General features: G+C 48.4%; 3 protein-coding genes across 3 annotated transcripts; 1 reads left to right on the top strand and 2 right to left on the bottom strand.

Annotated features, from left to right (window-relative positions):
• Positions 1 to 2,592: 2,592 nt before the first annotated feature.
• LOC119960355 (gastrula zinc finger protein XlCGF49.1-like) lies at positions 2,593 to 12,211 on the bottom strand. Its single transcript, XM_038788096.1, has 4 exons — positions 12,154 to 12,211; positions 9,782 to 9,890; positions 5,597 to 6,484; positions 2,593 to 2,644 (listed from the first exon to the last, which is right to left on the bottom strand). Exons 3-4 carry the CDS (start codon positions 6,337 to 6,339, stop codon positions 2,593 to 2,595), a joined length of 795 nt encoding a protein of 264 aa, XP_038644024.1. The 5' UTR covers positions 6,340 to 6,484; positions 9,782 to 9,890; positions 12,154 to 12,211.
• Positions 12,212 to 14,944: 2,733 nt separating this feature from the next.
• Positions 14,945 to 16,731, top strand: LOC119960348 (zinc finger protein 239-like). Its single transcript, XM_038788086.1, has 2 exons — positions 14,945 to 14,963; positions 15,653 to 16,731. The coding sequence occupies exon 2, from the start codon at positions 15,715 to 15,717 to the stop codon at positions 16,333 to 16,335; it is 621 nt and encodes a 206-aa protein (XP_038644014.1). The 5' UTR covers positions 14,945 to 14,963; positions 15,653 to 15,714; the 3' UTR covers positions 16,336 to 16,731.
• Positions 16,732 to 22,250: 5,519 nt separating this feature from the next.
• On the bottom strand, positions 22,251 to 27,867 carry LOC119960347 (gastrula zinc finger protein XlCGF8.2DB-like). Its single transcript, XM_038788085.1, has 2 exons — positions 27,828 to 27,867; positions 22,251 to 26,681 (listed from the first exon to the last, which is right to left on the bottom strand). The coding sequence occupies exon 2, from the start codon at positions 26,296 to 26,298 to the stop codon at positions 25,264 to 25,266; it is 1,035 nt and encodes a 344-aa protein (XP_038644013.1). The 5' UTR covers positions 26,299 to 26,681; positions 27,828 to 27,867; the 3' UTR covers positions 22,251 to 25,263.
• Positions 27,868 to 27,969: the final 102 nt, after the last annotated feature.

The following is a 27,969-nucleotide window of genomic DNA, read 5'->3' on the forward strand; positions in this document are numbered from 1 at the left end:
AATCAATCCTGTCTCATTACACAGGACAAGATCTAGGACCGCTTGTTCCCTCGTAGGTTTCATTACATACTGTTCTAGGAAACTATCGCGGATACATTCTAGAAACACCTCCTCAAGGTTGCCTTGACCGACCTGGTTAAACCAATCGACATGTAGATTAAAATCCCCCATGATAACTGCTGTACCATTTCTACATGCATCAGTTATTTCTTTGTTTATTGCCTGCCCCACCATAACGTTACTATTTGGTGGCCGATAGACTACTCCTATCAGTGACTTTTTCGCCTTACTATTCCTGATTTCCACCCAAATGGATTCAACCTTATCCTCCATAGCACTGATGTCATCCGTTACTATTGCCCGGATGTCATCCTTAAATAACAGAGCAACACCACCTCCCTTACCATCCACTCTGTCCTTCCGAATAGTTTGATACCCTCGGATATTTAACTCCCAGTCGTGACCATCCTTTAACCATGTTTCAGTAATGGCCACTAAATCATAGTCATTTACGATGATTTGTGCCATCAACTCATTTACTTTATTCAGAATACTACGAGCATTCAGGTAAAGTACACTTATGTTGGTTTTTTTACCTCTGTTTTGAATCTTAACATATCCAGTTTTATTCATTTTGTTATTACTGGGGCTATTCACTGAGCTCCCCTCAGTCACTGTACCTTGTACTGTCGCCCTTTTAGATTTTGACTATGTCTTCTCTGCCTTGCACTTTTCCCCTTACTTCCTTTTGCTTCTGTCCCTGTTTTACTACCTTCCAACTTCCTGCATCGATTCCCATCCCCCTGCCACATTAGTTTAAACCCTCCCCAACAGCTCTAGAAAACACCCCCCCAGGACATCGGTTCCAGTCCTGCCCAGGTGCAGACCGTCCGGTTTGTACTGGTCCCACCTCCCCCAGAACCGGTCCCAATGCCCCAGGAATTTGAATCCTTCCCTCTTGCACCATCTCTCGAGCCACGCATTCATCCTATCTATCCTGACATTCCTACTCTGACTAGCTCGTGGAACTGGTAGCAATCCTGAGATTACTACCTTTGAGGTCCTACTTTTTAGTTTAACTCCTAACTCCCTGAATTCCGCTTGTAGGACCTCATCCCGTTTTTTACCTATATCGTTGGTGCCTATGTGCACCACGACAGCTGGCTGTTCACCCTCCCCCCCCCCCCCCCCCCCAGAATGTCCTGCAGCCGCTCCGAGATATCCTTGACCCTTGCACCAGGGAGGCAGCATACCATCCTGGAGTCTCGATTGCGTCCACAGAACCGCCTGTCTATTCCCCTTACGATCGAGTCCACTATCACTATAGCCCTGCCATTTTTCTTCCTGCCCTGCTGTGCAGCAGAGCCAGCCATGATGCCATGAACCTGGCTGCTGCTGCCTTCCCCTGGTGAGCCATCTCCCTCAACAGTATCCAAAGCGGTATATCTGTTTTGCAGGGAGATGACCGCAGGGGACACCTGCATTGCCTTCCTACTCTTGCTCTTTCTTTTGGTCACCCATTTTCTATCTCCCTCATTAATTTTCACCTGCGGTGTGACCAACTCGCTAAACGTGCTATCCACGACCTCCTCAGCATCGCGGATGCTCCAAAGTGAGTCCATCCGCAGCTCCAGAGCCGTCAAGCGGTCTAACAGGAGCTGCAACTGAACACACTTCTTGCACGTGAAAGAGCCAGAGACAGTGGACGTGTCCCTGAGCTCCCACATCGCACACGAGGAGCATGACACGGGTCTGGGATCTCCTGCCATGTCTTAAACCTTAGGTAAACGTATACAACAACAATTTCAAAATAAAAATAAATAAATTAGACAATGAAAAGAAAAACTACTTACCAGTCACTTACCAGGGTTAAAAAGCACCTTCTCTCACTCTGCACTGAATTACTTCACTGCACCAAATTACCAAGTTGCAATCCCACTCTCGATGTGCCTCACTCAGGATGTGTCTCCTTGAAAAGCGCGGGAAAATGTGCAAACACCACATGGACAGTGACCCAGAGCCGGGATCGAACCTGGGATCGTGGCGCCGTGAGGCAGCAGTGCTAACCATTGCGCCACCGTTCTGCCCAGTTCCAACTCTGCCTTAAAGACACTTAGTGATTTGGCCTCCATAGCGACAGCGATTATGGAGATATGGCTGCCAGATGGTCAGGACTGGGAAATTAAATATACCGGTTATAAAGTTTACAGGAGGAACAGGGAAGATGGCCAAGGGAGTGGAGTAGCCTTACTGCTTGGAAATCCTATCACCGCAGCATGGTGGCGCAGTGGTTAGCACTGCTGCCTCACGGCACTGACGACCCTGGTTTAATCCCGGCTGTGGGTTACTGTCCATGTGGAGTTTGTGAATTCTCCCCGTGTTTGCATGAGTTTCGTCCCCACAACCCAAAAGATGTGCTGGGTGTGTGGATTGGCCATGCTAAATTGCCCCTTAATTGAAAAAAATTAATTGGGTATTTTAAAAATTTTTATTAAAAAAAAAATACTACCACCTCAATGATGAGGGAGGATAGAATGAGGGGAAAATATCAAGTGGAGACCATATGGGTGGAACTGAGGAACAGAAAAAGTTCTAAACTGTAATGGGTGTTGTGTATCGACACCCAGATAGCAGTTCTAAGGTGCTGGATTATATAAATGCAGAAATTAGGCAAAGTCGTATTAACGGGGGATTTTAACTGAGACAGATTGGGAGAGGCAGACAAGCAGCTGTCAGAAAGATAGGGAATTTCTGGAATGTGTCCGGGATAGTTACCTGCAGCAATATGTTCCAGATGTAACAAGGGGGCAGGAAATATTAGATTTAGTTCTGAGTAATGAACCAAATTTAAGTAGGAGCCTAACTGTGCGCGAGCATTTATCAAATAGTGATCATAACATGATTGAATTCAATGTTACATTTGAAAGTGAAAAGCATGATTCAGATACTAGAATTTTAGATTTGGGTAAGGCTGACTTTAACGGGATGAGACAGAGACCGTCCACGGTAAACTGGGATCATCTGTTTAACAACTGAAGATCAATGAATATTTAAAGAAACATTTAATGAGATATAGAGTGAGTATATATCCCTCAGAGGAAAAGACTCCACTTCACACAAAAAAATAGTCCTGGACAACTAACGAAGTTAGGGGCAGCATAAAACTAAAAGTGAGGGAGTACAAAAATGCACAACATGATGCAAAACATGCACAGATCCGGACAAATGGGATAGATACAAAGGCCAGTAAAGCAGCTTATAAGAGCTTCTAAACGGGATTATGAAAGGAAACTTGGAAGGGACATCAAAATCAATAAGAAGAAATGTTACAGTTATATAAAGGGAAAGCGGGTGGACAAGAGTAATGTAGGCGCAATAAAAGCTGAAAATGGGGATATTGTCAGTGATCATGGGGAAATGGCAGACATGTTGAACAATTACTTTGCCTCAGTGTTTACAGTTGAAAAGAACGATAACTTGCCGGAAGTCCCGAAAAAATTAGTAGTCGATAGAGGACAGGGACTGAATACAATTAACGTGCGTATAGCATCAGTAATTAGGAAATTAATGGCACTAAAGAATGACAAATCACCAGGATTGGATTGGATTTGTTTATTGTCACGTGTACTGAGGTACAGTGAAAAGTATTTTTATGCAAGCAGCTCAACAGATCATTCAGTACATGGGAAGAAAAGGGAATTAAACAAAATTCAAGAAAATACAAAATAGGGCAACACAAGATATACAATGTAACTACATAAGCAATGTTAGAAGTCTTACAACATAAGGTTAAAGTCCAACAGGTTTGTTTCAAACCCGAGCTTTCAGAGCGCAGCTCCTTCCTCGGGTGAATGGCATTCACCTGAGGAAGGAGCAGTGCTCCGAAAGCTCTTGTTTGAAACAAACCTGTTGGACTTTAACCTGATGCTGTAAGACTTCTTACTGTGCTCACCCCAGTCCAACGCCGGCATCTCCACATCATACATAAGCATTGGCATCGGATGAAGCATACAGGGTGTAGTGTTAATGAGGTCAGTCAATAAGAGGGTCATTTAGGAGTCTGGTGACACTGGGGAAGAAGCTGTTTTTGAGTCTGTTCGGGTGTGTTCTCAGACTTCTGTATCTCCTGCCCGATGGACCAGACAAGGGTGTTAAAGGAAGTCGGGAGGCACATTGTAGATGCCCGAACTATAAACTTTCAGAGTTCCCTAGATTCAGGAGTAGTCTCCCTGGATTGAAAAATTGCCCACGTCACTCCACTTTTTAAAAAGAGTCAAAGGGGGAAACCAGGAAATTACAGACCACTTTGCCGAACATCTGTGGTGGGGAAATTTCCAGATTCTATACTCAGGGAGAGGGGTAACTAAACAGCTCGAAGGATTTTGATCAATCAGGGAGAGCCAGCATGGATTAGTGAAGGGAAGGTTATACCTGACAAATCTCAGTGAATATTTTGAAGAGGTGAATGAGCTAGTGGACAGGAGAATGTCTATTGATGTTATTAACTTGGACGGCCAGAGGCATTTGACCAAGTCCCACATAAGAGTCTGTTAACTGAAGTGAAAGCCCATGGAGTTGTGGGAAAATCAGTGACATGGTTAGGAATTGGTTGAGTGGCAGGTGACAGAGTGGGGATAATGGGAAGTACTCTAATTGGCAGGATGTGACTAATGGTGTATCACAGGGATCTGTGACAGGACCTCAATTAGTCACATTATTCATGAACGACTTGGATGGCATAGAAAGCCATATATACAAATCTGCAGACGATACAAAGTTAGGTGGCATTGTAGACAGTCTAGATGATAGCATAAAATTGCAGGAAGATTTTGACAGACGAGGAGAATGGGCAAAATTGTGGCAGATGGAATTCAATGTCAGCAAGAGTGCGGTTATTCATTTTGAACCAAAAAAGGATAGAATCATAGGATCCTGACAGTGCAGAAGGAAGCCATTCAGTCCATCGAGTCTGCACCATCCCCACCCCCCTGCCCTGTCCCAATAACCCCTTAACATAACCTACACATCTTGGAACTCTCTCCCACAAACAGCTAGAAGCTGTTGTTCATTCTAAATCGGAGATAGATAGATTTGTGTTGAGCAAAGATATTCAGGGACATGGGCCAAAGGCAGGTGTGTGGAGTTAGGCCACAGATCAGCAATGATCTCATTGAAAGGCTCGAGGGGCTGAATGGCTCGAGGGGCTGAATGGCCTACTTCGGTTCCAATGTCCCTACAATACAATATATTTAATATAATAAACATTCATCACAACTGTGCAAGATAAAATTAATACATTACATCTGCTTCTGTGAATCATTTCAGTGGAAATGTGCCCTCACTCAGAGATTCAGTCACTGGAATGAAAATTCCGACACCAGCCAGTGCAACAGAAACAAACCCTCCGACTCTAACAGCACTAACTGTCAGAATGAACATGGGTCAGTCCTGGATGTGATTAACAGCAGCAACAACAGCAGAGTCCAACCCCTGTAATGACTTGTGAACTCGCTGGTGTATCTGAAGGTGGGCTGAACGTTTAAATCCTTTCCCACACACGGAGCAGATAAACGGCTTCTCATCAGTGTGAAGTCGCTGGTGTGTTAGCAAGTTGGATGAATTGGTAAATCCCTTCCCACACACAGAGCAGATGAATGGTCTTTCCCCAGTGTGAACTCGCTGGTGTTTTTGCAGATTGGATAACTGAATGAATCCCTTCCCACACAAGGAGCAGGTGAATGGCTTCTCCCCAGTGTGGACTCGCCAGTGTCTGACTAGGCTGGATGGATCTCCAAATCCCTTCCCACACACAGTGCAGGTGAATGGTCTCTCCCCAGAGTGAACTTGCTGGTGTCTCTGCAGGCTGGATAACTGAGTGAATCCCTTCCCACAGTCAGAACAGGTGAATGGCCTCTCCCCAGTGTGAACACGCAAGTGTGCAAGCAGGCTGGATGAGTCAACGAATCGCTTCCCACACACGGAGCAAGTGAATGGTCTCTCCCCAGTGTGAACTTGCTGGTGTCTCTGCAGGTTGTATTGACATCCGAATGCCTTCAAACACATGGAGCAGGTAAACGGTTTCTCCCCAGTGTGAACTTGCTGGTGTTTGCGTAGGCCGGGTGAAGTAGTAAATCCTTTCCCACACTCGGAGCAGATGAACGGTGTCACCTCGCTGTGAACTCGCTGGTGTGTCCGCAGGTTGGATGAAGTTCTAAATCCCTTCTCGCACTGAGAACAGATGAACGGTCTCTCCCCGGTGTGAGTGCGTCGATGAGTTTCCAGCCGAGATGGGAAAGTGAATCCCTTCCCACAATCCTCACATTTCCACGGATTCCCCATGGTGCGGGTGTCCGTGACTTGATGCTTTTCCAGTCACACTGATGGTAAAATGGCCGATGGTTTTCCCCGTCCTAACAAATCTGTCAGATCTTGACGTGAAGTTTGGTTTGAGATTTCTCGCAGCAAATCGTCTCCTTTTAATATCCTGTTGAAGGAGTTTATAAATGTCATCACTCAGTGCAGCTCAGAAATTCAGAAGATAATTTTAGTTGCTGTGGAACTTGCTTTCTCATTCCCCCAGACCTGAATTTCCATCCCTGCTTCCTCCCTGCACCCCCCCCCCCCCACACACACTCGTTCCCCCAATACACACTCCCTCCCCCATATACACTCCCTCCCCCCCACATACACTCACTCCCTCCCCCCCCACATACACTCACTCCGCCCCCTCCCCCACATACACTCACTCCCCCCCCTCCCCCACATACTCACTCCCTCCATTCTCACTCTGCTGCATCGAAGATACACCCTCCCTATTCTCCTGAAGGTGCTAACTCATGCTGATGGACAGATCTGCCCAGCATTTCATATTCTCAACGGAGAGATCTTAAGATCCTCAGGAGCAGTAGGCCATTCGGCCCATCAATCCTGCTCTTCTATTTAATAAGATCATGGCTGATCGGATTGTGACCCTAAACTTCATTTTCTTCCTGTCACCCATAACCTTTGACTGCCTTTTGGATCTAACTGAGCCTTGAATATATTTAATGAAGCAGCTTCCACTGCTGACTGGGAATTTCCTTCCTTGCCAGAGATCAGAGTCCTCATTGATCTGAGCTCCGCAGCTGCAAACCAGGGAGCTGACAATGATGGTGAAGGGTTTGCGGATCCACAAAGTGTTTCCAAATCCTCCCACCCACCGCCTGACGCTGACTCTGCTTCTCCGGCTCCTTCCGCCAAAGGCCTCGACTCCGCGCATGCGCAATAATGTTCAGCCCTGGCAGCTGCACCACGCATGCTCCAGCTCCCTGGGAATGATTGACGGCAGTTGTGAACCAATAGAAAGAGGGGCGGGTCCGGAGGACCAAGTGAGAAAGGCTGGTCCTCCAGCCAATTGGAGACAATGAGGGGCGGGGCTGAGCTGTCTCGAGGCCGCGGTCGGTTCCGGGGGAGTTGGCGGTGCTCCGGGAGGTGCCAGGTTGGTGGAGAGGCATCAAAACATCCTTTTCAAGCTGAAACCATGAGAAATAACTTCTCAGTCCCCATATTTGCACCGAACAAGGTCACAACTTCTCGTGATAGGCCTTGGTTGACGCCATCTTTCTGGTGGGGTGGAGATGCCGCCTCTGGGCTGGGGTGAGCACAGGGAGAAGTCTCACAAAACCAGGGTAAAGTCCAACAGGTTTATTGGAAATCACAAGCTTTCGGACAGCGATTCCTTCCTCAGGTGAAGTGGAGGCAGGTTCACAGGTACAGCGTAGATACATAGAACAGTACAGCACAGAACAGGCCCTTCGGCCCTCGATGTTGTGCCGAGCAATGATCACCCTACTCAAACCCACGTATACACTCTATACCCGTAACCCAACAACCCCAACCCCCCACCCCCCCCCCCCCACTTAACCTTACTTTTAAGGACATTACAGGGCAATTTAGCATGGCCAATCCACCTAACCCGCACATCTTTGGACTGTGGGAGGAAACCGGAGCACCCGGAGGAAACCCACGCACACACGGGGAGGACGTGCAGACTCCACACAGACAGTGACCCAGCCGGGAACCGAACCTGGGACCCTGGAGCTGTGAAGCATTTATGCTAACCACCATGCTACCGTGCTGCTTATCTACGCGCGTGCGTAGATAGGCAGAGACACAATTGCCAGATAATTACAGCTGGAATGTGAGTCTCTACAGGAACAGTGTGAGTGGAGTGAGGGATAATCACAGGTAATCGAGGTGCGAATTGTCTCAAACCAGGACAGTGAGTAGGATTCTGTAAATCCGGGCAGTATGGTGGGGGTTACATGTAATGTGATATGAACCCGAGATCCCGGTTCAGGCCGGCCTCATGCGAGAAGAGTTTGACGACCAGTTTCTGCTCGGCAATTCTGGGTTGTGTGCCTTTTAAAAAATAAGTTTAGAACATACAGTGCAGAAGGAGGCCATTGAGACTGCACCGACCCACATTAAGCCCTCACTTCTACCCTATCCCCGGAGCCCATTAACCCCTCCTAACCTTTTTGGATGCTAAGGACAATTTATCATGGTCAACCATAGGTGGGGCTATGGGGTTACAGGGACAGGGTAGGGGTGTGGGCCTAGGCAGGGTGCCCTTTCAGAGAATCAGTGCAGACTCGATGGGCCGAATAGCCTCCTCCTGCAGTGCAGGAATTCTATGGTTCTAATTCTATTCTATGAATCTTTATAAAGCTCTGGTCACCACTGTTCAGGAAGGATGTGAAGTTTCTTGGAGAAGGTGCAGAGGAGATTTATCAGAATGGTTCCAGCAAAGGAGGTTGAGGGGAGATTTGATTCAGGTCCACAAGATTATGGCAGATTTCCATCAGGTGGACAAAGAAACTCTGTTTCCATTCACTGATCGTACAAGCACTAGGGACATGGATTTAAAGTTTATGGTAAAACCTGGATTGATCTATATAAGATCCTGAGGGGTCTTGACAAGTTGGATGTGGAGAGAATGTCTTCTCTTGTGGGAGAATCGAGAACAAGGGCATCACTGTTGCAAAATAAGGAGTCGCCCACTTCAGATGGGGATGAGGATTTTTTATTCTAGAGGGTTGTAAAACTTTGGCAATCACGTCCTTCAAAGGCAGTGGGAGCAGAGTTCTTGCATATTTTTAAGGCAGAGCTGGATAGATTCTTGATGAGCAAGGGGGTGAAAGGTTATCAGGGGAAGGCAGGAATGTGGAGTTGAGGTTAGAATGAGATCAGCAGCAATCTTATTAAAAGGGAGCGGGGCCGAGTGGCCTGCTCCTAGTTTGTATGTAAAAGGTACAGGAGACATGAGGTGATATGAGATGTATGTTTTTACACAGCGAGCAGCAATAACCTGAAACTTGCTGCCTATCAGGGAGTTTGAAAATAGACACAATGAATCATTTGATTTCAAAAGGAAATTGGATACACAGTTGAGGGAAATAAACCTGCGAGGATACAGGGAGCAGGAGAATGGGACTGACTGGATTGCTCCAGAGAGCTAGCATGGATTCAATAGGCCGAATGCCCTTCTCTGTGCCATCATGTCTCTGACTCTTTTGTGTAATCTAGTTTTGTAATTTAACCCCGGAGGGTTCAGATATCACTCAGGATAATCTGTGCTACATTCCCTCCGAGGCCCTTCTATCCTTCCTCAGGTTTGTTGTCCAGAACTGAACACAGTTCTCCAGGTTTGGTCTAACCAGGGTTTGTGAATCTCGGGGCTTTTCCAGTCACACTGAGACCTGAAATCTTCCCTCAGAGACAGAACAGACAAACCTTTTACCTTCCACACCCAGATGCTGCTGATATTCAGGTTTTGATGTGATTCTGTCAGATTGCGATGTGACGTTTGGTTTTTGTTTCCCGTCTGTTAAACCTCCACTTCCAGTATCCTATAAATTTACAGAAACCACACTGTCAGTTTAGGATAGAAATTCACAACATTCTTTCCTCACTAATTTTGATTAAATGTATTCCAGGAGGTTTGACCACATGACCTGACCCATCCTCCAGCCATTAATCGGTCAACACATCCATCCTTGTGACACACTGCCTTCCTCGGCCAATTGGGAAGCAAAATGACTCATTACCTTACAGGACAGTGTTTGACTGTTAGCCAATCAACCTTTATCCCATTTTCAATATTTTTATATCCCTCCTCCCCCCTCCCCCTCCTCTTCTCTCTCTCTCCCCTCCCCCTCTCTCTCCCCCTCCCCCCTCTCTCTCCCCCTCCCCCTCTCTCTCCCCTCCCCCTCTCTCTCCCCCCTCCCCCCTCTCTCTCCCCCTCCCCCCTCTCTCTCCCCTCCCCCCCTCCCCCCTCTCTCCCTCTCCCCCTCCCCCCTCTCTCCCCCCTCCCCCCTCTCTCCCCCTCCCCCCTCTCTCCCCCTCCCCCTCCCTCCCTCTCTCCCCTCTCCCCCCTCCCCCACTCGCTCCCCCTCCCCCCCCCTCCACTCTCTCCCCCCTCCCCCCACTCTCTCCCCCTCCCCCCTCCCTCCACTCTCTCCCCCTCCCTCCACTCTCTCCCCCTCCCCCCCTCCCTCCACTCTCTCCCCCTCCCCCCCCCCTCCACTCTCTCCCCTCCCCCCTCCCTCCACTCTCTCTCCCCTCCCCCCCCTCCCTCCACTCTCTCCTCCCCCTCCCTCTCTCTCTCCCCCTCCCTCTTCTCTCCTCCCCCTCCCTCTTCTCTCTCCCCCTCCCTCTTCTCTCTCCCCCTCCCTCTTCTCTCTCTCCCCCTCCTCTTCCTCTCTCCCCCTCCCTCCTCTCTCGCCCCTCCTCTTCTCTCCCCCCCCCTTCTCTCTCCCCTCCCTCCTCTCTCCCCCTCCCTCCTCTCTCCCCTCCCTCCTCTTCTCTCCCTCCCTCCTCTCTCCCCCTCCCTCCTCTTCTCTCCCTCCCTCCTCTTCTCTCTCTCTCCCCCTCCCTTCTCCTCTCCCCCCTCCTCACCCTACCCCCACCCCCTCCTCTCCCTCCCAACTCCTCTCCCTCCCAACTCCTCTCCCCCCCCACATACCCTACCCCCCCTTCCTCTCCACCCCACACACTGGCTCCCTCCATACACTCTCCCCCCTCCCCACTCACATACATTAACTCCCCCCCCACTCACATACATTCACTCCGCCCCCCCCCCCCACATACACACACTCCGCCCCCCCCCTCCCACATACACTCACTCCACCCCCCCACATACACTCACTCCGCCCCCCCCTCCCACATACACTCACTCCACCCCCCCACATACACTCACTCCGCCCCCCCACATACACTCACTCCGCCCCCCCACATACACTCACTCCGCCCCCCCTCCCACATACACTCACTCCGCCCCCCCCACATACACTCACTCCGCCCCCCCCACATACACTCACTCCGCCCCCCCTCCCACATACACTCACTCCACCCCCCCCACATACACTCACTCCGCACCCCCCACATACACTCACTCCGCCCCCCCCACATACACTCACTCCGCCCCCCACATACACTCACTCCGCCCCCCCACATACACTCACTCCACCCCCCCACATACACTCACTCCGCCCCCCCACATACATTCACTCCGCCCCCCCCCCACATACACTCACTCCGCCCCTCCACATACACTCACTCCGCCCCCCCCCCACATACACTCACTCCGCCCCCCCCACATACACTCACTCCGCGCGCCCCCCCGCATACTCACTCCGCCCCCCTCCCCCACATACACTCACTCCGCCCCCCCTCCCCCACATACACTCACTCCCTCCATTCTCACTCTGCTGCATCGAAGATACACCCTCCCTATCCTCCCCCATCATGCTGATGGACAGATGTTCACAGCATTTCCTTTTCTCAACGGAGAGATCTTAAGATCCTCAGAAGCAGGAATCGGCCATTCGGCCCATCAATCCTGCACTTCGATTTAATAAGATCATGGCTGATCGGATTGTGACCCTAAACTTCATTTTCTTCCTGTCACCCATAACCCTTGACTGCCTTTCGGATCTAACTGAGCCTTGAATATATTTAATGAAGCAGCTTCCACTGCTGACTGGGAATTTCCTTCCTTGCCAGAGATCAGAGTCCTCATTGATTTTAGCCCCGCAGCTGCAAACCAGGGAGCTGACAATGATGGTGAAGGGTTTGCGGATCCACAAAGTGTTTCCAAATCCTCCCACCCACCGCCTGATGCTGACTCCGCTTCTCCGGCTCCTTCCGCCAAAGGCCTCGACTCCGCGCATGCGCAATAATGTTCAGCCCTGGCAGCTGCACCACGCATGCTCCCGCTCCCTGGGAATGATTGACGGCGGTCAAAGTGGGGGCGGGACTGCAGGACCAAGTCGGAGAGGCTGATCCTCCAACCAATCGGAGTGAATGAGAGGCGGGGCTGGAGAACCGTGTGGGAGAGGCTGGTCCTCCAGCCAATCGGAGACAATGAGGGGCGGGGCTCAGCTGTCACTGTTGAGTCTTGGGGCCGCGGTCGGTGCCGGCGGAGTTGGCGGTGCTCCGGGAGGACAGATCTGCCAGGTTGGTGGAGAGGCATCAAAACATCCTTTTCAAGCTGAAACTATGAGAAATAACTTCTCCGTCCCCATATTTGCGCTGAACAGAGCCACAACTTCTCGTGGTGGGCCTTGTTTGACGCCATCTTTCTGGTGGGGTGGAGATGTCGCCTCTGGGCTGGGGTGGGCACAGGGTGAAGTCTCACAAAACCAGGGTAAAGTCCAACAGGTTTATTGGAAATCACAAGCTTTCGGAGCGCTGCTCCTTCCTAGGTGAAGTGGAGGCAGGTTCACAAACATAGTATATATAGGCAGAGACACAATTGCCAGATAATCAAACAGGGCTGGTTTAGCACACTGGGCTAAATCACTGGCTTTTAAAGCAGACCAATGCAGGCCAGCAGCACGGGTTCAATTCCCGTACCGGCTTCCCTGAATAGGCTCCGGAATGTGGCGACTAGGGGCTTTTCACAGTAACTTCATTGAAGCCTGCTTGTGACAATAAGTGATTTTAATTCATTCATTACAGACTGGAATGACAGTCTGTATAGGAACAAACAGAGTGAGAGGAGTGAGGGATAATCACAGTAATCGAGGTGTGAATTGTCTCAAACCAGGACAGTGAGTAGGATTCTGTAAACCCGGGCAGTATGGTCAGGGTTACATGTAATGTGATATGAACCCGAGATCCCGGTTCAGGCCGGCCTCATGCGAGCAGAGTTTGATGACCAGTTCCTGCTCGGCAATTTTGGGTTGTCTCTGTGTCTTTTTAAAAATAAATTTAGAATATCCAATTATTTTTTTTCCCAATTAAGGGGCAATTTAGCCTGGCCAATCCACCTAACCTGCACATCTTTGGGTTGTGGGCTGAAACCCATGTAGACACGGGGAGAATGTGCAAACTCCAGAAGGATAGTGACCCAGGGCCAGGATTTGAACCTGGGTCCTCAGCCCTGCAGTCCCAGTGCTAACTGCTTGTCATGCTGCCCTTGTTGTCCTGTGTCTTGAAGGCCGCCTTGGAGAATGATTAGCCGACGACTGGAGCCTCAATCTTTCTGGTGGGCAAGATGCAGCAAGGCGCATGTCCGGCCGCCATCTGTGTAAGGGCAACATTTTGAATGACTGGGAGGAGGTTGTTCCCCATTGTTCAGAATGGAGAAAACCTGTCCATCAAACTGGATTAGTCTTTGATCTAGGGAATTTGACCGTCCATTTCCCTGATTTGCAGGGACCCAGATGATAAGTAGAGAAGTCAAGGAAAAGAAGTGAATTCTGCTCTCTGGATCTCTCTCTCCCTCCTGGGACATTGTGCCCCACGCCTCCAAAGATTTGTGGGTCTGTTATTTACTCTGGGCCTGAATCCATCTCCATCTGCTTTACCCCTGCTCTCCCGAATCACCTTCCACCATTGTTCTCTGTCTCCAGTAATGAATGAGTTTTAACATATTTTAAATATATTTAGCATGGTTCCATTGATCAGAAACTGAACTGGACTAGCCACATTCATAATGTGGCTGCCAGGTCAAAGGCCAGGAATCCTGCGGCGAGTAATTCACCACCTGACTCCCCTCAAAGCCTGTCCATCATCTGTAAGGCACAAGTCAGGACTGTAATGGAATACTCTCCACTTGCCTGCATGAGCGCAGTTCTAACAACACTAAAGAAGCTCGACACCATCCAGGACAAAGCAGCCCGCTTGATTGCCCCCCTTCCACAAACATTAAAACCCTCCAGCACCAACTAACAGTGGCAGCCGTGTGTACCATCTACAAGATGCACTGCAGTAACTCAACAAGGTTCCTTAGACAACACATTCCAAACCCACGGCCACTACCATCTAGAAGGACAAGAGCAGCAGATATCTGGGGACCCCACCGCCTGGAGGATTCCCTACAAGTCACTCACCACCCTGAGCTGGGAATATATCGCCGCTCCTCCTGTCACTGGGGCAACATCCTGGAACTCCCTCCCTAACAGCACAGTGCATGTACCTACACGCCCAGGACTGCAGCGGTTCAAGAAGGCAACTCAGCACCACCTTCTGAAGGGCATCTAAGGATGGAGAATAAATGCTGGCCTAACCAGCATCCTGTACATTAATTTTTTTTAAATGTTATTGTACTTCCACCGACCATGCCTAAATGAGGTTTCCATCACTGCTCATCCCCCGACCATCTCACTGCACCTTTCAGAGTCAGGAATTGCTTTTCCTGTGGCATAATGCATTTCTCTTCAACTTCTGAGCTTATATTGACCATTTTTATTCCCTGCAGTTCATTCTGCACAAAGAGTGAAAATGTGAAATCTGTTTCCCTCCCCACAGATCCTGCTGAGTGTTTCCAGCATTTCCTCTTTTTATTTCAGCTTTCCAGCAACTGCAGTATTTGATTTTTTTATTGCAAGCGTCGCTCATGGAAACAGACAGACCAATTAAGAGCCAGTTTGTAGCAGGGTGGGTCCGGAGGCAGAATCTGGTCCATCGCCTCCAGTGTAAGTCTTTTTTCATTGAATCATTGAGTGATTACAATACAGACAGGGGCCGGGGCCATTCAGCCTGTCTTGCCTGTGCTAGCTCTCTGAAAGATCAAATTAGCTTCTTCCACTTCCCTGCCCTTTCACTAACAAGAGAAAGACGAGCAGGGGGGAGATAAGAGAGAGAGAGAGTGAGTCAAGGGCAGAGAGGAGATTACACAGTGAGAGAGAGACGAGCACTGAGGTGGAAATAAACGGTCTTGGTTATGATGTGGTTGGAAACCCATATTTAGGTGACACTGAGATTGTGAACCGTCTGATTCAGACAGTTCCCAGGGAGAGGGATGGAGCCACTGGTGAGGGAGTGGAGTTTATAGCTGGGACTGAAGACAAGGCTTCAGTCTTGTCAATAATTAAATTGAGAGAGGAAATTTCTGCTTATCCAGTACTGGATATCTGATTAGTCAGGACGGTATGTTACCTGGAGGGGAAACACAAGATGACGATGTTCAATATGGAAGATTATTATTATTAATATATACCTGCTATCCCAGTCCTTTTGGGTGGTTCATGTTGATGGTTGGCAGACTTTTGTCGAGTTGTAGCTGTATAAACTTCATCCCCTTCAACCCTGCTGCTCCACGTCGCTCTCTCTCTTTGTGTTTATGTGGGTTCTCTTTCACTCCCTTTTTTCTGTTTTAAATCAGTTTCACAGGACATTGGAAAAGTCGCCAATTTATCATCACCTGAATATCATCAGATTTTGAACATGGAAGAGAAAAGCATCGTTCACAGTGAGGAGAAACCGTTCACGTGTTCTGTGTGTGGACGAGGATTCAGACAATCATCTGACCTGTTAAAACATCAGCGCAGTCACACCGGGGAGAGACCGTTCACCTGCTCTCAGTGTGGGAAAGGATTCATTCAGTCATCCAACCTGCTGAGACACCAGCGGATTCACACAGATGAGAGGCCGTTCCAATGCCCAGACTGCGGGAAGTGCTATAAAAGTTCTGGGGATCTCAAGTCCCATCAACGTGTTCACACTGACGAGAAACCGTTCAGATGCTCTCACTGCGAGACTGGGTTCAGGCGATCATTTAACCTCACTCAACACCAGCGAGTTCACACCGGGGAGAGACCATTCACCTGCTCTAACTGTATGAAAGGATTTATTACCCCATCCCAACTGCGGACACACCAACGCATTCACACTGGGGAGAAGCCATTCACTTGCTCCAAGTGTGGGAAGGGGTTCACTTGTGCATCAGCTATGCTGGTTCACCAGCGAATTCACACCAGAGAGAAGCCATTCACCTGCCCTCATTGTGGGAAAGGATTCACTCAGTCATCCAACCTGCTGAGACACCAGCGGATTCACACTGATTAGACACCGTTAAATGCCTGGACTGTGAGAAGTACTGTCGAAGCTCCTGGGAACTGAAGTCCCATCAACGTATTCACACTGATGAAGGACCATTCAGCTGCTCTCCCATTGGGACTGGGTTCAAACGATCATCTGACCTCACTGTACATCAGGGCACTCACACTGAGAGAGGCCATTCACCTGCTGTGAGTGTGGGAAGGGATTCACTTGTTCATCACACTTGCTGACACACCAGAAGGTTCACACTTGATGAGATCTTTTAAATGTCCAGATTGTGGCAACTTTTAAATAACCTTTATTGTCACAAGTGGGCTTACATTAACACTGCAATGAAGTTACTGTGAAAAGCCCGTAGTCGCTACATTCCAGCGCCTGGTCGGGTATAATGAGGGAGAATTCAGACTGTCCAAAGTACCTAATAGGACTTGTGGGCGGAAACCGGAGCACCCGGAGGAAACCCACGCAGACATGGGGAGAACGTGCAGACTCCGCACAGACAGTGACCCAAGCTGGGAATCAAACCTGGGATCCTGGTGCTGTGAAGCCATAGTGGTAGCCATTATGCTACCGTGCTGCCCACTGGAGCCCTGATATCCCACCAACTTGTTCACACTGCTGAGAGATGGTTCAAGTGCTCTCACTGTGACAGTAGGTTTAGGCATTCATCTGACCTCACTGTACATCACAGTCACGCTGCCGAGAGTCCATTCACCTGCTCTGAATGTGGGAAAGGATTCAGTATCACATCCTGCCTTCAGACACCAGAGAATTCAGACTGGGCAGAGGCCATTCACCTGCTCTGAATGTGGGAAAGGATTCAGTATCGCATCCTGCCTTCAGACACCAGAGAATTCAGACTGGGCAGAGGCCATTCACCTGCTCTGAATGTGGGAACAGATTTAGTCAGTCATCCCAACTGCGGATACATCGGTGCATTCACACTGGGGAGAGGCCGTTCTCTTGCCCGGAGTGTGGGAAGGGATTTATTCAGTCGTTCCAACTGTGGATACACCAGCGAGTTCACACTGGGGAGAAACCAGGCAGTTGTTCTGTGTGAGGAAAACAATTCACTAGTTCATCCTACCTGCTGATCCACCAGCGACTTCACACTGGGGAGAGGCCATTCGCCTGTTCCAAGTGTAGGATGGGATTAGTTCACTTGTCCAACCTGGTGAGACATCAGCCAGTTCACACTGATGAGTGACCTATTAAATGCCCAGATTGCGGGAAGTGCTGTAAACTTTCCGAGGAACTTTATCTCCCATTGACGTGTTCCCCGATGTGAGTGAGTTCAGGTGCTCTCACTGTGGGACTGGATTCAGGCAAAATCTCACCTCACAGTTCACCATTGCACTCACACTGGGAAGAGGCCATCTCATTCTCCGAGTGTGGGAGGAGAGTCAATTAGACATACACCCTTCTGAGACAGCAGTGTATTCATACTGGGGAGAGGCCAACCATCTGCTCTGTGTGTGTGTGTGTAGGGATTATCACAGTCACACAGTCTGCTGTTCGACAGTCATTCACTTGCCCTCTGTGTGTGTGTCGGGATTCACACAGTCACACAGTTTGCTGTTGGACAGTCATTCACTTGCCCTGTGTGTGTGTGTGTAGGGATTCACTCAGTCACACAGTTTGCTGTTCGACAGTCATTCACTTTCTCCATGTGTGGAAATGTTTCAACTGACCTGATGAAAGTTCACACTGGGCTGAGACTGTTCACTGCTCTGAGTGGGAAGGGATTCACTCAGTTATTTAAACCTTTGACTCCTCAGTGAGTTCACACTGCACAGAGGGTGTCTGTGTGTGCTGCCTGGAAACACAGTTTCTGATAATGGAATTCATATTGATCAGAGATCCTGGATTTCATTTCAAATTGTTACAGTGTTGCTCCCTAAAAACTAAATATACCATGTGTTTTTACCGTATTATCCATAACACTTAATACGAGCTCGGAAAATAAGAAACAATGAGATATTTGTTCAATGTTTTTATTTCTATCACATAACCCATTCCAGACAGAGACCGTGAGATTACTGGATACTGACGGGAGGTCCCATCAGAAAGATCAGTGAGCATGTTATTCTAATCTGATCAATCTGCTCAAAGGTAGATCTGGTCAGGAACACCAAGTGTTTATATCGATCCTTTTTGACTTTAGTAACGTGTTCTTAACTTGTCAACACACTCTGGTTATTTATTTATCAAAGTGGAACACATGAACCCATTAATTCACCTGGTAAATGATGTCATGCTCTTTAGTCAGTCTGTGTGATATTACCACTACTTTTCTCATGGTTTAGAACTGAATATCTCCTCTCTTAAAAACTTAAGAATGTCTTTGTATTTAGTCCATTTCCTGACCCTCAGGCTCAGTGTCGAGAATATACATTGTTTGTCCTTTCGGATTATTTATCTCTTCATGTCCAATCTTATCCTCAGTCTGACCTCTGAGAACCTGTTTCTATTGGAGGTCCTTCGTTTTAATGTGTGTAAGTGACATTACTGTTGAATAATGTTTATTAAAGTTATTCAGATATTCTCTGCGTTGCCTCACTCTGTCTACATTCCCCATCACGAGAATCAATAAGGTTCTTACTTTTGTAGCCTTAGAGTTTTCTCTTGCTCAGTGCAAACATTTCTATTATATTCTTTCTCCTTGCAACTTGTTTACTTGAATTTCTGTAACACTGGGGCCTTTACACACACTTCCCCGAGGGGAACTCCGGAATTTTCTATATGTAAACTGTGGTCGCCGAAACCCGAGTGCAGCTCGCCCTCAACCTGTGCTCCGACATGGCGCTGCTCGTTAAATCTTCCCGCACCGACGTGAAAGAGGCAGGAGAAACGGACGCGGCTGAGCAGTTCGAGCTGAAATCTTTCCTCGCCCGGCTCCAGAGGGAATGAAGGGGCCCGTGCTCCTCTTTTCCCTCCAAGCTCTCAATAGATGGCAGTGCAGGTGGCAATTTACTGCTGACATGGAGGTGACAACAGCCAACCTCAACATTAACGGCAGCTGGGACACACTCCACAGGTTCCAGAACTTCTCGGTCCTCTGTGACGGGAAGTATGCGGCGTACTTCCTGCAGGAAACCAACACCGCTCTGGGAGACAAAGCCACGTGGCTCCTGGAGTGGGGGGGGGGGGGGGGGGCGGTCTACATGAGTCACCTATCCTCACGTTTAGGTGGGTTGGCTATCTTGTTGGTCCCACATTTTCAGACGGAGATCTTGAGGGTCAAGGAGCCAGTGCCAGGTCGGTTGCTGCACCTGACGGTCCGCGAGGGGGGTGAGGTACCTCACCTTGTGAATGTCTACGCCCCCTAGGCTGGCCAGCAGCAGACGGCTTTCTTCGAGCAAGTATCCACTCTCCATGGCATCATCGCTGCAGGCAAGTGTATCATTCCGGCGGGGGGAGGGGTTTAATTTCAATTGCACATTCGGGACAAAGGACCGCCTCGGTACCCTGTGCAGCTCTCGTGCGGTGATGAAGTTAAGGAACCTGCTCGGGTTCTTTGACTGGTGGATGTCTGGCAGACTCTCCATCCTGACTCCAGCGTCTTCACTTTTTTGAGGCCTGGGCTCGTAGTGTGCAGAATTGGCCGCCTCTACATTTCAAGGTCACAGCTGCCGTGTTTCCATTATTTTTCTTTTTTTTAATTTAGAGCATCCAATTCATTTTCTCCAATTAAGTGACAATTTAGCGTGGCCAATCCATCTACGCTGCAGATCTTTTGGGTTGTGGGGGTGAAACCCATGCAAATACGGGGAGAATGTGCAAACTCCACACGGACAGTGACCCAGAGCCGGGTTTGAACCTGGGACCTCGGTGCCGTGAGGCAGCCGTGCTAACGACTTGTGCCACCGTGCTACCCTGCCCCATTTCCTGATGGCCTCTGTGCAGCAGGTGCCGTGATTGCACCACTGTCTGGTCTGGGTGGGTCTCACCCTCAGACGTGGTCTGCGTACTGGCACTTCAACAACCTGCTGCTGGAGGACGAGCGGTTCCTTTGGCTCGTTCATCGGATCTGGACCGGCTGGAGAAGGAAGCGGAGAGGCTTCCCCTCCCTGAGGTTATGATGGGACAAGACTCCCATGCCTACCTTCTGTCAGGAGTATGTGATGGGGTCGACAAGAAATCCAAGGTTGAGGAGTTTGAAAAGGAGGTACGTGACCTGGAGTCATGTCTCAGTCAGCCCGATGAGGATCCGGCCCTGTGGCTGTTGCACTGGGAGAAGAAGTGCGCACTGCGGGATCTGCAACTTATCAGGTCCCGTGGCATGTATCTGAGGTCATAGATCCAGATCGTCATGGACCCCAGCTTTCCTACTTCAGGCAAAAATGCGCAGGGTCGGTCAGCTGTTCCTTACACTGCTGGCTGGCTGACGACAGGTCCCTCATCTCGGGTCAGGGCCCAAATTCAAAACATTTAGTGCCCATTTCTCCTGGATCTGTCCATCGAGTTTTGTGGTAGGACCTGCTGTAGATCAGCCCAGAAGGCGCTGTGAGATTTGATAACCTTCTCAGCCTGGGGGATCTGACCTGTGCCCACGACAGCCTGTCCAGGGGCTAAACCCCCGGGCTGACCGTGCAGACTTTCAGAGTTTTCTGGAACTTCCTGGGGAACGACGACGCAGGGGTCCTGGGGGAAAGTCTGGCGACTGGGGAGATACCACCATTACCCTGCTGCCAAAGAGGGGGTATCTCCCCCACCTTAAAAACTGGTAACCGGTCTCCCTCCTCAGCACGGATTACAAAATCTTCGCCAACATTTATTTCCCATCCCTAATTGTCCCAGAGAAGGTGGGAAGCTGCTTTCCTGAACCGCTGCAGTCGGTGTGGTGTTGGGACACCCACTGTGCGTTCCTGAGGGAATTCCAGGAGTTTGACCCAGCGACAGTAAAGAGTCAGTCGAAGGGGAAGCACGGGAGCACAGTGGTTAGCACTGTTGCCTCGCAGTGCCAGACCCAGGTTCGATTCCAGCCTTGGGTGACTCTCTCTCATCCTTTGCAGACTCCTTAAATCTACTTCACATATTACTTCCCTACCTGTATGAGTCATTCATTCAATCCCATCATCCAACACTTTCATACAGATTGTAAATGGTTGGGAGCCCAGCACTGATCCTGGTGACATTCTACTTGTCACATCTTACCCACCCAGAAATGGCCCATTTATACCTACTGGCTGCTTCCAATTCGCTAACCAATCCTCTATCCATGCTGATATGTTGCTCCTACACCATGAGCTCTTATTTTGTGGAATAACCTTTGATGTGGCACCTTGGGAAATACCTTCTGGAAATCCAGATAAAACACATCTGCAGGTTTTCCTTTATTGACATCCCTTGTTACCTCCTCAAAGTACCTTGATAAATTAGTCACGATTGAGTCCCTGAACCTCATTTTCAAACTATATATCAAAAGAAAAATCAAATCTTCTCTACCCCAGGAAAGTCGAACAAATTAATGTATTTTCTGGTTGAAAGTTTATTGACGAAACTGAACATGGTTAAAAAAATCGAACAGAGAATTACTTGAGGATCAAAGACAACCCGAGTAAAAGGATGTTCACAATGTTCTGGTACCCCGTTCCTGTGACTCCCCGCTTTGGACACAGGGGCACTGAACCCTGGGGTCGCATCACCATCAGCCACTATCACCCTTGATTAGTTGGAGATCCATTTCTCAAGCCAGGCCTCCAGCACCTTCCCCTCTCTATTTGTGTACAGGCTCCTTTACTCTCAGCTAAATTCAGCCCTCAGCTCCATCACCTGACTGTCATTGACACGAGCAGTACAGACAGAAAGGTGCACAAGGGAAGTCAGAATTTGTGGATTAGAACCTCCATAAAGGTCAGCAACTTCTTTAAAAAAAATTGAATTCCCAGTCAACAAATTGAAGAATCACACAACGGGACTTCACGTTTTATCACTTTTAATGCAACAAACAAACTAGATGCTACTGTAACCTACCCACAGAACTTTGGTATTTTAAAATAATAATAATCTTTATTATTGTCACAAATAGGTCGACATTAACACTGCAATGAAATTACTGTGAAAATCTCCTAGTCGCCACAGTCCGGTGCCTGTTCGGTTGCCCACAGGGAGGATTCAGGATGCCAAATTCATCTAACAAGCACACCTTTTGGAACTTGTGGGAGGAAACCGGAGCATCTGGAGGAAACCCACGCAGACACGGGGAGAACGTGCAGACTCTGTACAACAGTGACCCAAGTGGGAGTTGAACCTGGGACTCTGGTGGTGAAGCACCAGTGCTAACCACTGTGCTACCATACCAAAGTTACGCAATCTAAATTTGAACTGCACGATTATAGTTACTCTGCCCTGCAAGTCGAAACTGAATCTCAGAACCAGTCCAAAGTGATGATTCATTCCCCAGGATTTACTTCCGTTCTTTTCTTTTCAAGTCAGGCAGCCTTTAATCCCAGAATTGTCTTTCACAGTGAAAGATTAGCCAGCTGCCAGAAAACCGAGAGTAGGCATAAATAGGCCATTTTCTGGTTGGCAAGGTGTAATGAGTGGTGTGTCACAGGGATCAGTGCTGGAGCCTCAACGTTTTACAATGACTTTGATGACAGTACCAAAGGTATGCTCACTTAGTTTGCTGATGATGCAGGCAAAAAGGAAAAGGAGGTGGTGTTGCTCGGATAATAAGGGACGACATCAGAACATTAGTAAGGGTGGATCTCAGATCAGGAATACAAAACGTGGAATATGTTTGGGTGGAGACAAGAAACAGCATGGGGCAGGAAACATTGGTGAGAGCTGTTATAGGCCACCAAACAGTAGGGGTAGTGTGGGACATGGTATTAATCGGAGATTAGAGAATAGGTAAAACATTATAGCATGGGTAAAATATTAAGGAGTGACTTCAATCTGCATAAAGACTGGGTTAACCTAATGGACACTGATGCTGTGGAGGACACGTTTCTGGAATGTGTTAGGGACATTTATCTACAGCAGTAAGTTGAGGAACCAACTAGAGAACAGGTGCTTGTAGATCTAATATTATGCATTAAAAAAGGGCTAATCGATAATCGTGCTGAAAAATAACCTTTCAGGATGAGTGACCAGAATATTGAATATGAGGTATTCCAATCTGAAGCCAAGGTATTAAGTTTGAAGGAAATTATGACGGTAGAAGGGACAAATTAGCAGAGGTGGATTGGAGTAAATACATTAAAAGGTGTGACAGTCCACAGGCAATGGATAGACTTTCAATAATTATCACACTTTACATTCCTTCAGAGCACAAAAACCCCAAAAGGTCAGAGAACCAGAGGAAGTGAAGTATTGTATAAGATTGAAAGAAAAGGCCGACAAAGTTATCAGAAATAGGAATAAACCTGAGGATTGTGAGGATTTTAGAATACAGCAAAGGACTAAGTCACTGAGAAAGCGAGGGAGAATAGAATATGAATGTGAAACAGCAAATTACATTATAATGGACTGTAAAAATGTCTATAGGTACGTAAAAAGGAAACGTTTTGTCCATTCCAGATAGTCAGGAGAATCTAGAATAAGGAATAGAGATCTCTACAGCCACCTCGTTCAACACTCTGGGATGTAGATCATCAGATTTTGGGGATTTATTCACTTCCAACCCCATTAATTTCTCCAGGACTACTTTTTCACGAATTCTCATCTCTTCCTGTTCCTCGTGCTCACGAGTCCCTTGGTTTGCATGTGTTTTGGAGAAAGTTTTGCATCTTCATCCGTGAAGACAGACACACATTGCTCAGTTTCTCTGCCATTTCCTGACTCCCCATCATGAACTCTCCTGTCTCTGCCTGGAATGGACCCACATTTGTATTTGACAGTGTTTTCCTTTCCAAATACCTATAGAAGCTTTTCCAGTCGGTTTTTATGTTTCCCCCCAGTTTTCTCTCGTATTCTATTGCTCTTTATCAGTTTCTTGGCCCTCCTTCTCTGAATTCTAAACCATTTCCCAATCCGCAGGTTTACTAATATTTTGACCACGTTCTGAACCTCTTCCATTGATCTAATGGAATATTTAACTTTTCTTGTTAGCCAAGGTTGCATCACTTTTCCTGTTGGATTTTCGTTCCTTAAAGGAATCTATATTTGTTGTAAAAATGTAAAATAAAATTCGCAAAGATCCCATAGGCTGCTCTCGCCTTTGACCGAGAGCTGACTGGAGGTGATTTAACCCGAGGTTCAGTACACCTCAGGCGAGGGGCCTGGTTGAGAAGGCCAGGCCTTCATGAATAAAGTCAGCCAGTACGGGAGTTGAATCCTCACTGTTGGCCTTGCTCTGCATCACAAACCAGCCGTCCAGCCAACTGAGCTGACCAATCCCTGATAAATATGTAATAATTCCTTAAATATTAGGTATTCCCCGTACCAATCAGTCTCCCAGTCCACCTCAAACAACTTGCCCCTCGTAACCCTGATAGTTTTCTTCTGTGCGGAACACCCAGATAAATTAAACAAAAGAACCATGTAACAACCAGGGCCCATCTCCACGGCAATGCGGCATGCTTTGCGTGGTTCCAAACAGAAATGGAAACTAAATATCTCCACACTTCCAAACACCCTTTCACTCTGTGATCCTTGTGCAATTTGAAGCCAGGTATCAGTAACAAGGTTCAAAGAGAATCAGCCAACTGGAGGCAAAGTGGTGAGACCGCCTAGTCCAGCAGAAAGAAACCCTCCGACCATCCCCACTGACCACCTGTCAGAATGAACAAAATGCTGTCCTGGGTGCAGAGCAGAAACAATCACAGCAGAATCCAACCCCTGTAATCAATTGTGAAATTTTTGGTGTCACAGCAGGTCTGATGAAACATGTAATCCCGTCTCACATTGAGAGGTGGACGGTGTCTCCTCAGTGTGAACTCGCTGGTGTGTCCGCAGGGTGGATGAATGACTGAATCCATGACCACACTAAGAGCAGCTGAATGGTCTCTCCCCAGTGTGAATTTGCTGGTGCGACTGCAGGTTGAATAACCGAGTGAATCCCTTCCCGCACTGAGAGCATGAGAATGGCTTCTCCCCAGTGTGAACTTGCTGATGTCTCCGCAGGTTGGATGAATCACGGAACCCTTTCTCACACTGAGGGCAGGTGAATGGGCTCTCCCCAGTGTGAATTCGCTGGTGTGTCTGCAGGCTGGATAATTGAGTGAATCCCTTCCTACACTGAGGGCAGGTGAATGGCCTCTCCCCAGTGTGAACTCGCTGGTGTGTCTGCAGGTGAGATAACCGAGTGAATCTCTTCCCACATGGAGAGCAGGTGAATGGCCGCTCCCCAGTGTGAACTTGCTGGTGTCTCTGCAGGTGAGATAACCGAGTGAATTCCTTGCCACACTGAGAGCAGGTGAACGGTCTCTCCCCAGTGTGAACTCGCTGGTGTGACTGCAGGTGTGATAACCGAGTGAATTCCTTCCCACACTGTAAGCAGGTGAATGGCCTCTCCCCAGTGTGAACTCGCTGGTGTGTCAGCAGGTGAGATAACTGAGTAAATCCATTCCCACAGTGAGAGCAGGTGAATGGCCTCTCCCCAGTGTGAACTCGCTGGTGTGTCTGCAGGGTGGATGACTGAGTGAATCCCTTCCCACACTGAGAACAGGTGAATGGCCTCTCCCCAGTGTGAACTCGCTGGTGTTTCTGCAGTTTGGATACTTCAGCAAATCCTTTCCCACACTGAGAGCAAATGAACGGCCTGTCCCCAGTGTGAACTCGCTGATGTCTCAATAGGAGGGAAGAATCACAGAATCCTTTCCCACACTGAGAGCAGTAAGGTGGCCTCTCCCCAGTGTGAACTCGCTGGTGTTTCTGCAGGTTGGATAACTGAGTAAATGCCTTCCCACACTGAGAGCAGGTGAACGGCCTCTCCCCAGTGTGACTGCGTCGATGAACCTCCAGCACAGATGGGACTCGGAATCCCTTCCCACAGTCCCCACATTTCCATGGTTTCTCCATGTTTTGGGTCTCCTCGTGTCTCTCCAGGTTGGACAATCAGTTGAAGCCTCTTCCACATACACAGTACGGGTATGGTCTCTCTCCGCTATGAATGGTGTGATGTTCTTCACACCATGTAATTGGTTGAAGCTCTTTCCACAGTTAGTTCACTGGTGAAGCTCTTTCCACAGTTAGTTCACTGAAACTCTCTTACTTGGGTGTGTGTTGTGTGGGTCTCGGTGCTTTTCCAGTAACACTGATGTTTGAAATCTTTAGCTGACAGTTTGGACAAATAGTCCTTCTTGATTCAAAGGCCAATGATATTCAGGTTCCAATAAAAGTACTGACTGTCAGAACGAGACGCAACATTTGAGATTTCTGTCTGTAATTCCTCATCTAATATCCTGTGAAAACAATTGACAAAATTCATCACAGTCAGTACAGGATAAAAACTTAGAACAGACAATTCTAGTTTCTATGTCATATTTTTTCCTCTCTCTTATTCCCCAAAAGCTCTAAATCTCCATCCCACACCTTCCTTCCCTTCTCTTTTTAAAAATAAATTTAGAGTTCCCAATTCATTTTTTTTCCAATTAAGGGGCAATTTAGCATAGCCAAACCACCTACTGTGCACATTTTTGGGTTGTGGGGGCAAAACCCACTCAAACATGGGGAGAATATGCAAATTCCACACACCCAGAGCCGGGATGGGACCTTGGCACTGTAAAGCTGCAGTGCCAACCACTGCACCACTGTGCAGCCTCTCCCCCTGTTGTATCAAATAATAAGAATATTTACTGTTGTCACAAGTAGGCTTACATTAACGCTGCAATGAAGTTACTGTGAAAATCCCCTCGTCGCCACAGTACGGCGCTATTGACCCTCCCTATTCTCCTGAAGATGCTGATTCAGGCTGATTGTCAGATCCATGCTCACAGCTTCCTGTCCAGGAGGTCACAACAAATATGAGCTGCAACCAAAGAGAAAATACTGGAAAATCTCAGCAGGTCTGGCAGCTTCTGTAGGGAGAGAAAAGAGCTAATGCTTGGAGTACAGATGACCCTTAGTCAAAGCTAAAAGACAGAGATAGTAGTAAAGATTTATGCATGAAAGATGACTCCATTCTCACTCCACAGTATAAAGAAGCTGACAGACCTGAACATTTATCCACATTTTGTCTTTACTTCCGATTTCCAGCATCCGCAGTATTTTGCTCTAATTTGAACCTTCAGACCTCCTCCCACCCAGTCAGCTCCGTGGAATGTCCTCCAGCTGTTTTGTTTGGATTGTTGTCACCATCCGGGTCACTGGGAACCTGAGGCACCGCCCACTCGTCCGGCCGAATCCGCGCATGCGCTACGCTGCCCGCAGAAACAAGATGGCGGCCGTTAGCCCGGGCCTGTTCCCGGGAAAAAGCCCTGGAACAGAAAGCATCTGACGTGCAGGCTTCTGACGGGGCTTGCAACCTGCACCAGGTGTTTATGAAATCTGGGCTCCCTCCCCACCCCACCTTCCGGCTCTATTCCTCTCTCCGCCCCAGCGACCCTCACCTGCCGAAAAAAGCCTCTCCCGCACTCGCAGGACTCGGAGCAAAGTGAAACTGCGCATGCTCTAGATACAACATTGCTCCTGCGTACTGGGCTCCTGGGGAGTGATCAGGGCAGATTCACAAACGCTGGGTATGTTGGGTAA

The sequence above is a fragment of the Scyliorhinus canicula genome, unplaced genomic scaffold, assembly GCF_902713615.1.
Source record: "Scyliorhinus canicula unplaced genomic scaffold, sScyCan1.1, whole genome shotgun sequence".
Taxonomy (NCBI): domain Eukaryota; kingdom Metazoa; phylum Chordata; class Chondrichthyes; order Carcharhiniformes; family Scyliorhinidae; genus Scyliorhinus; species Scyliorhinus canicula.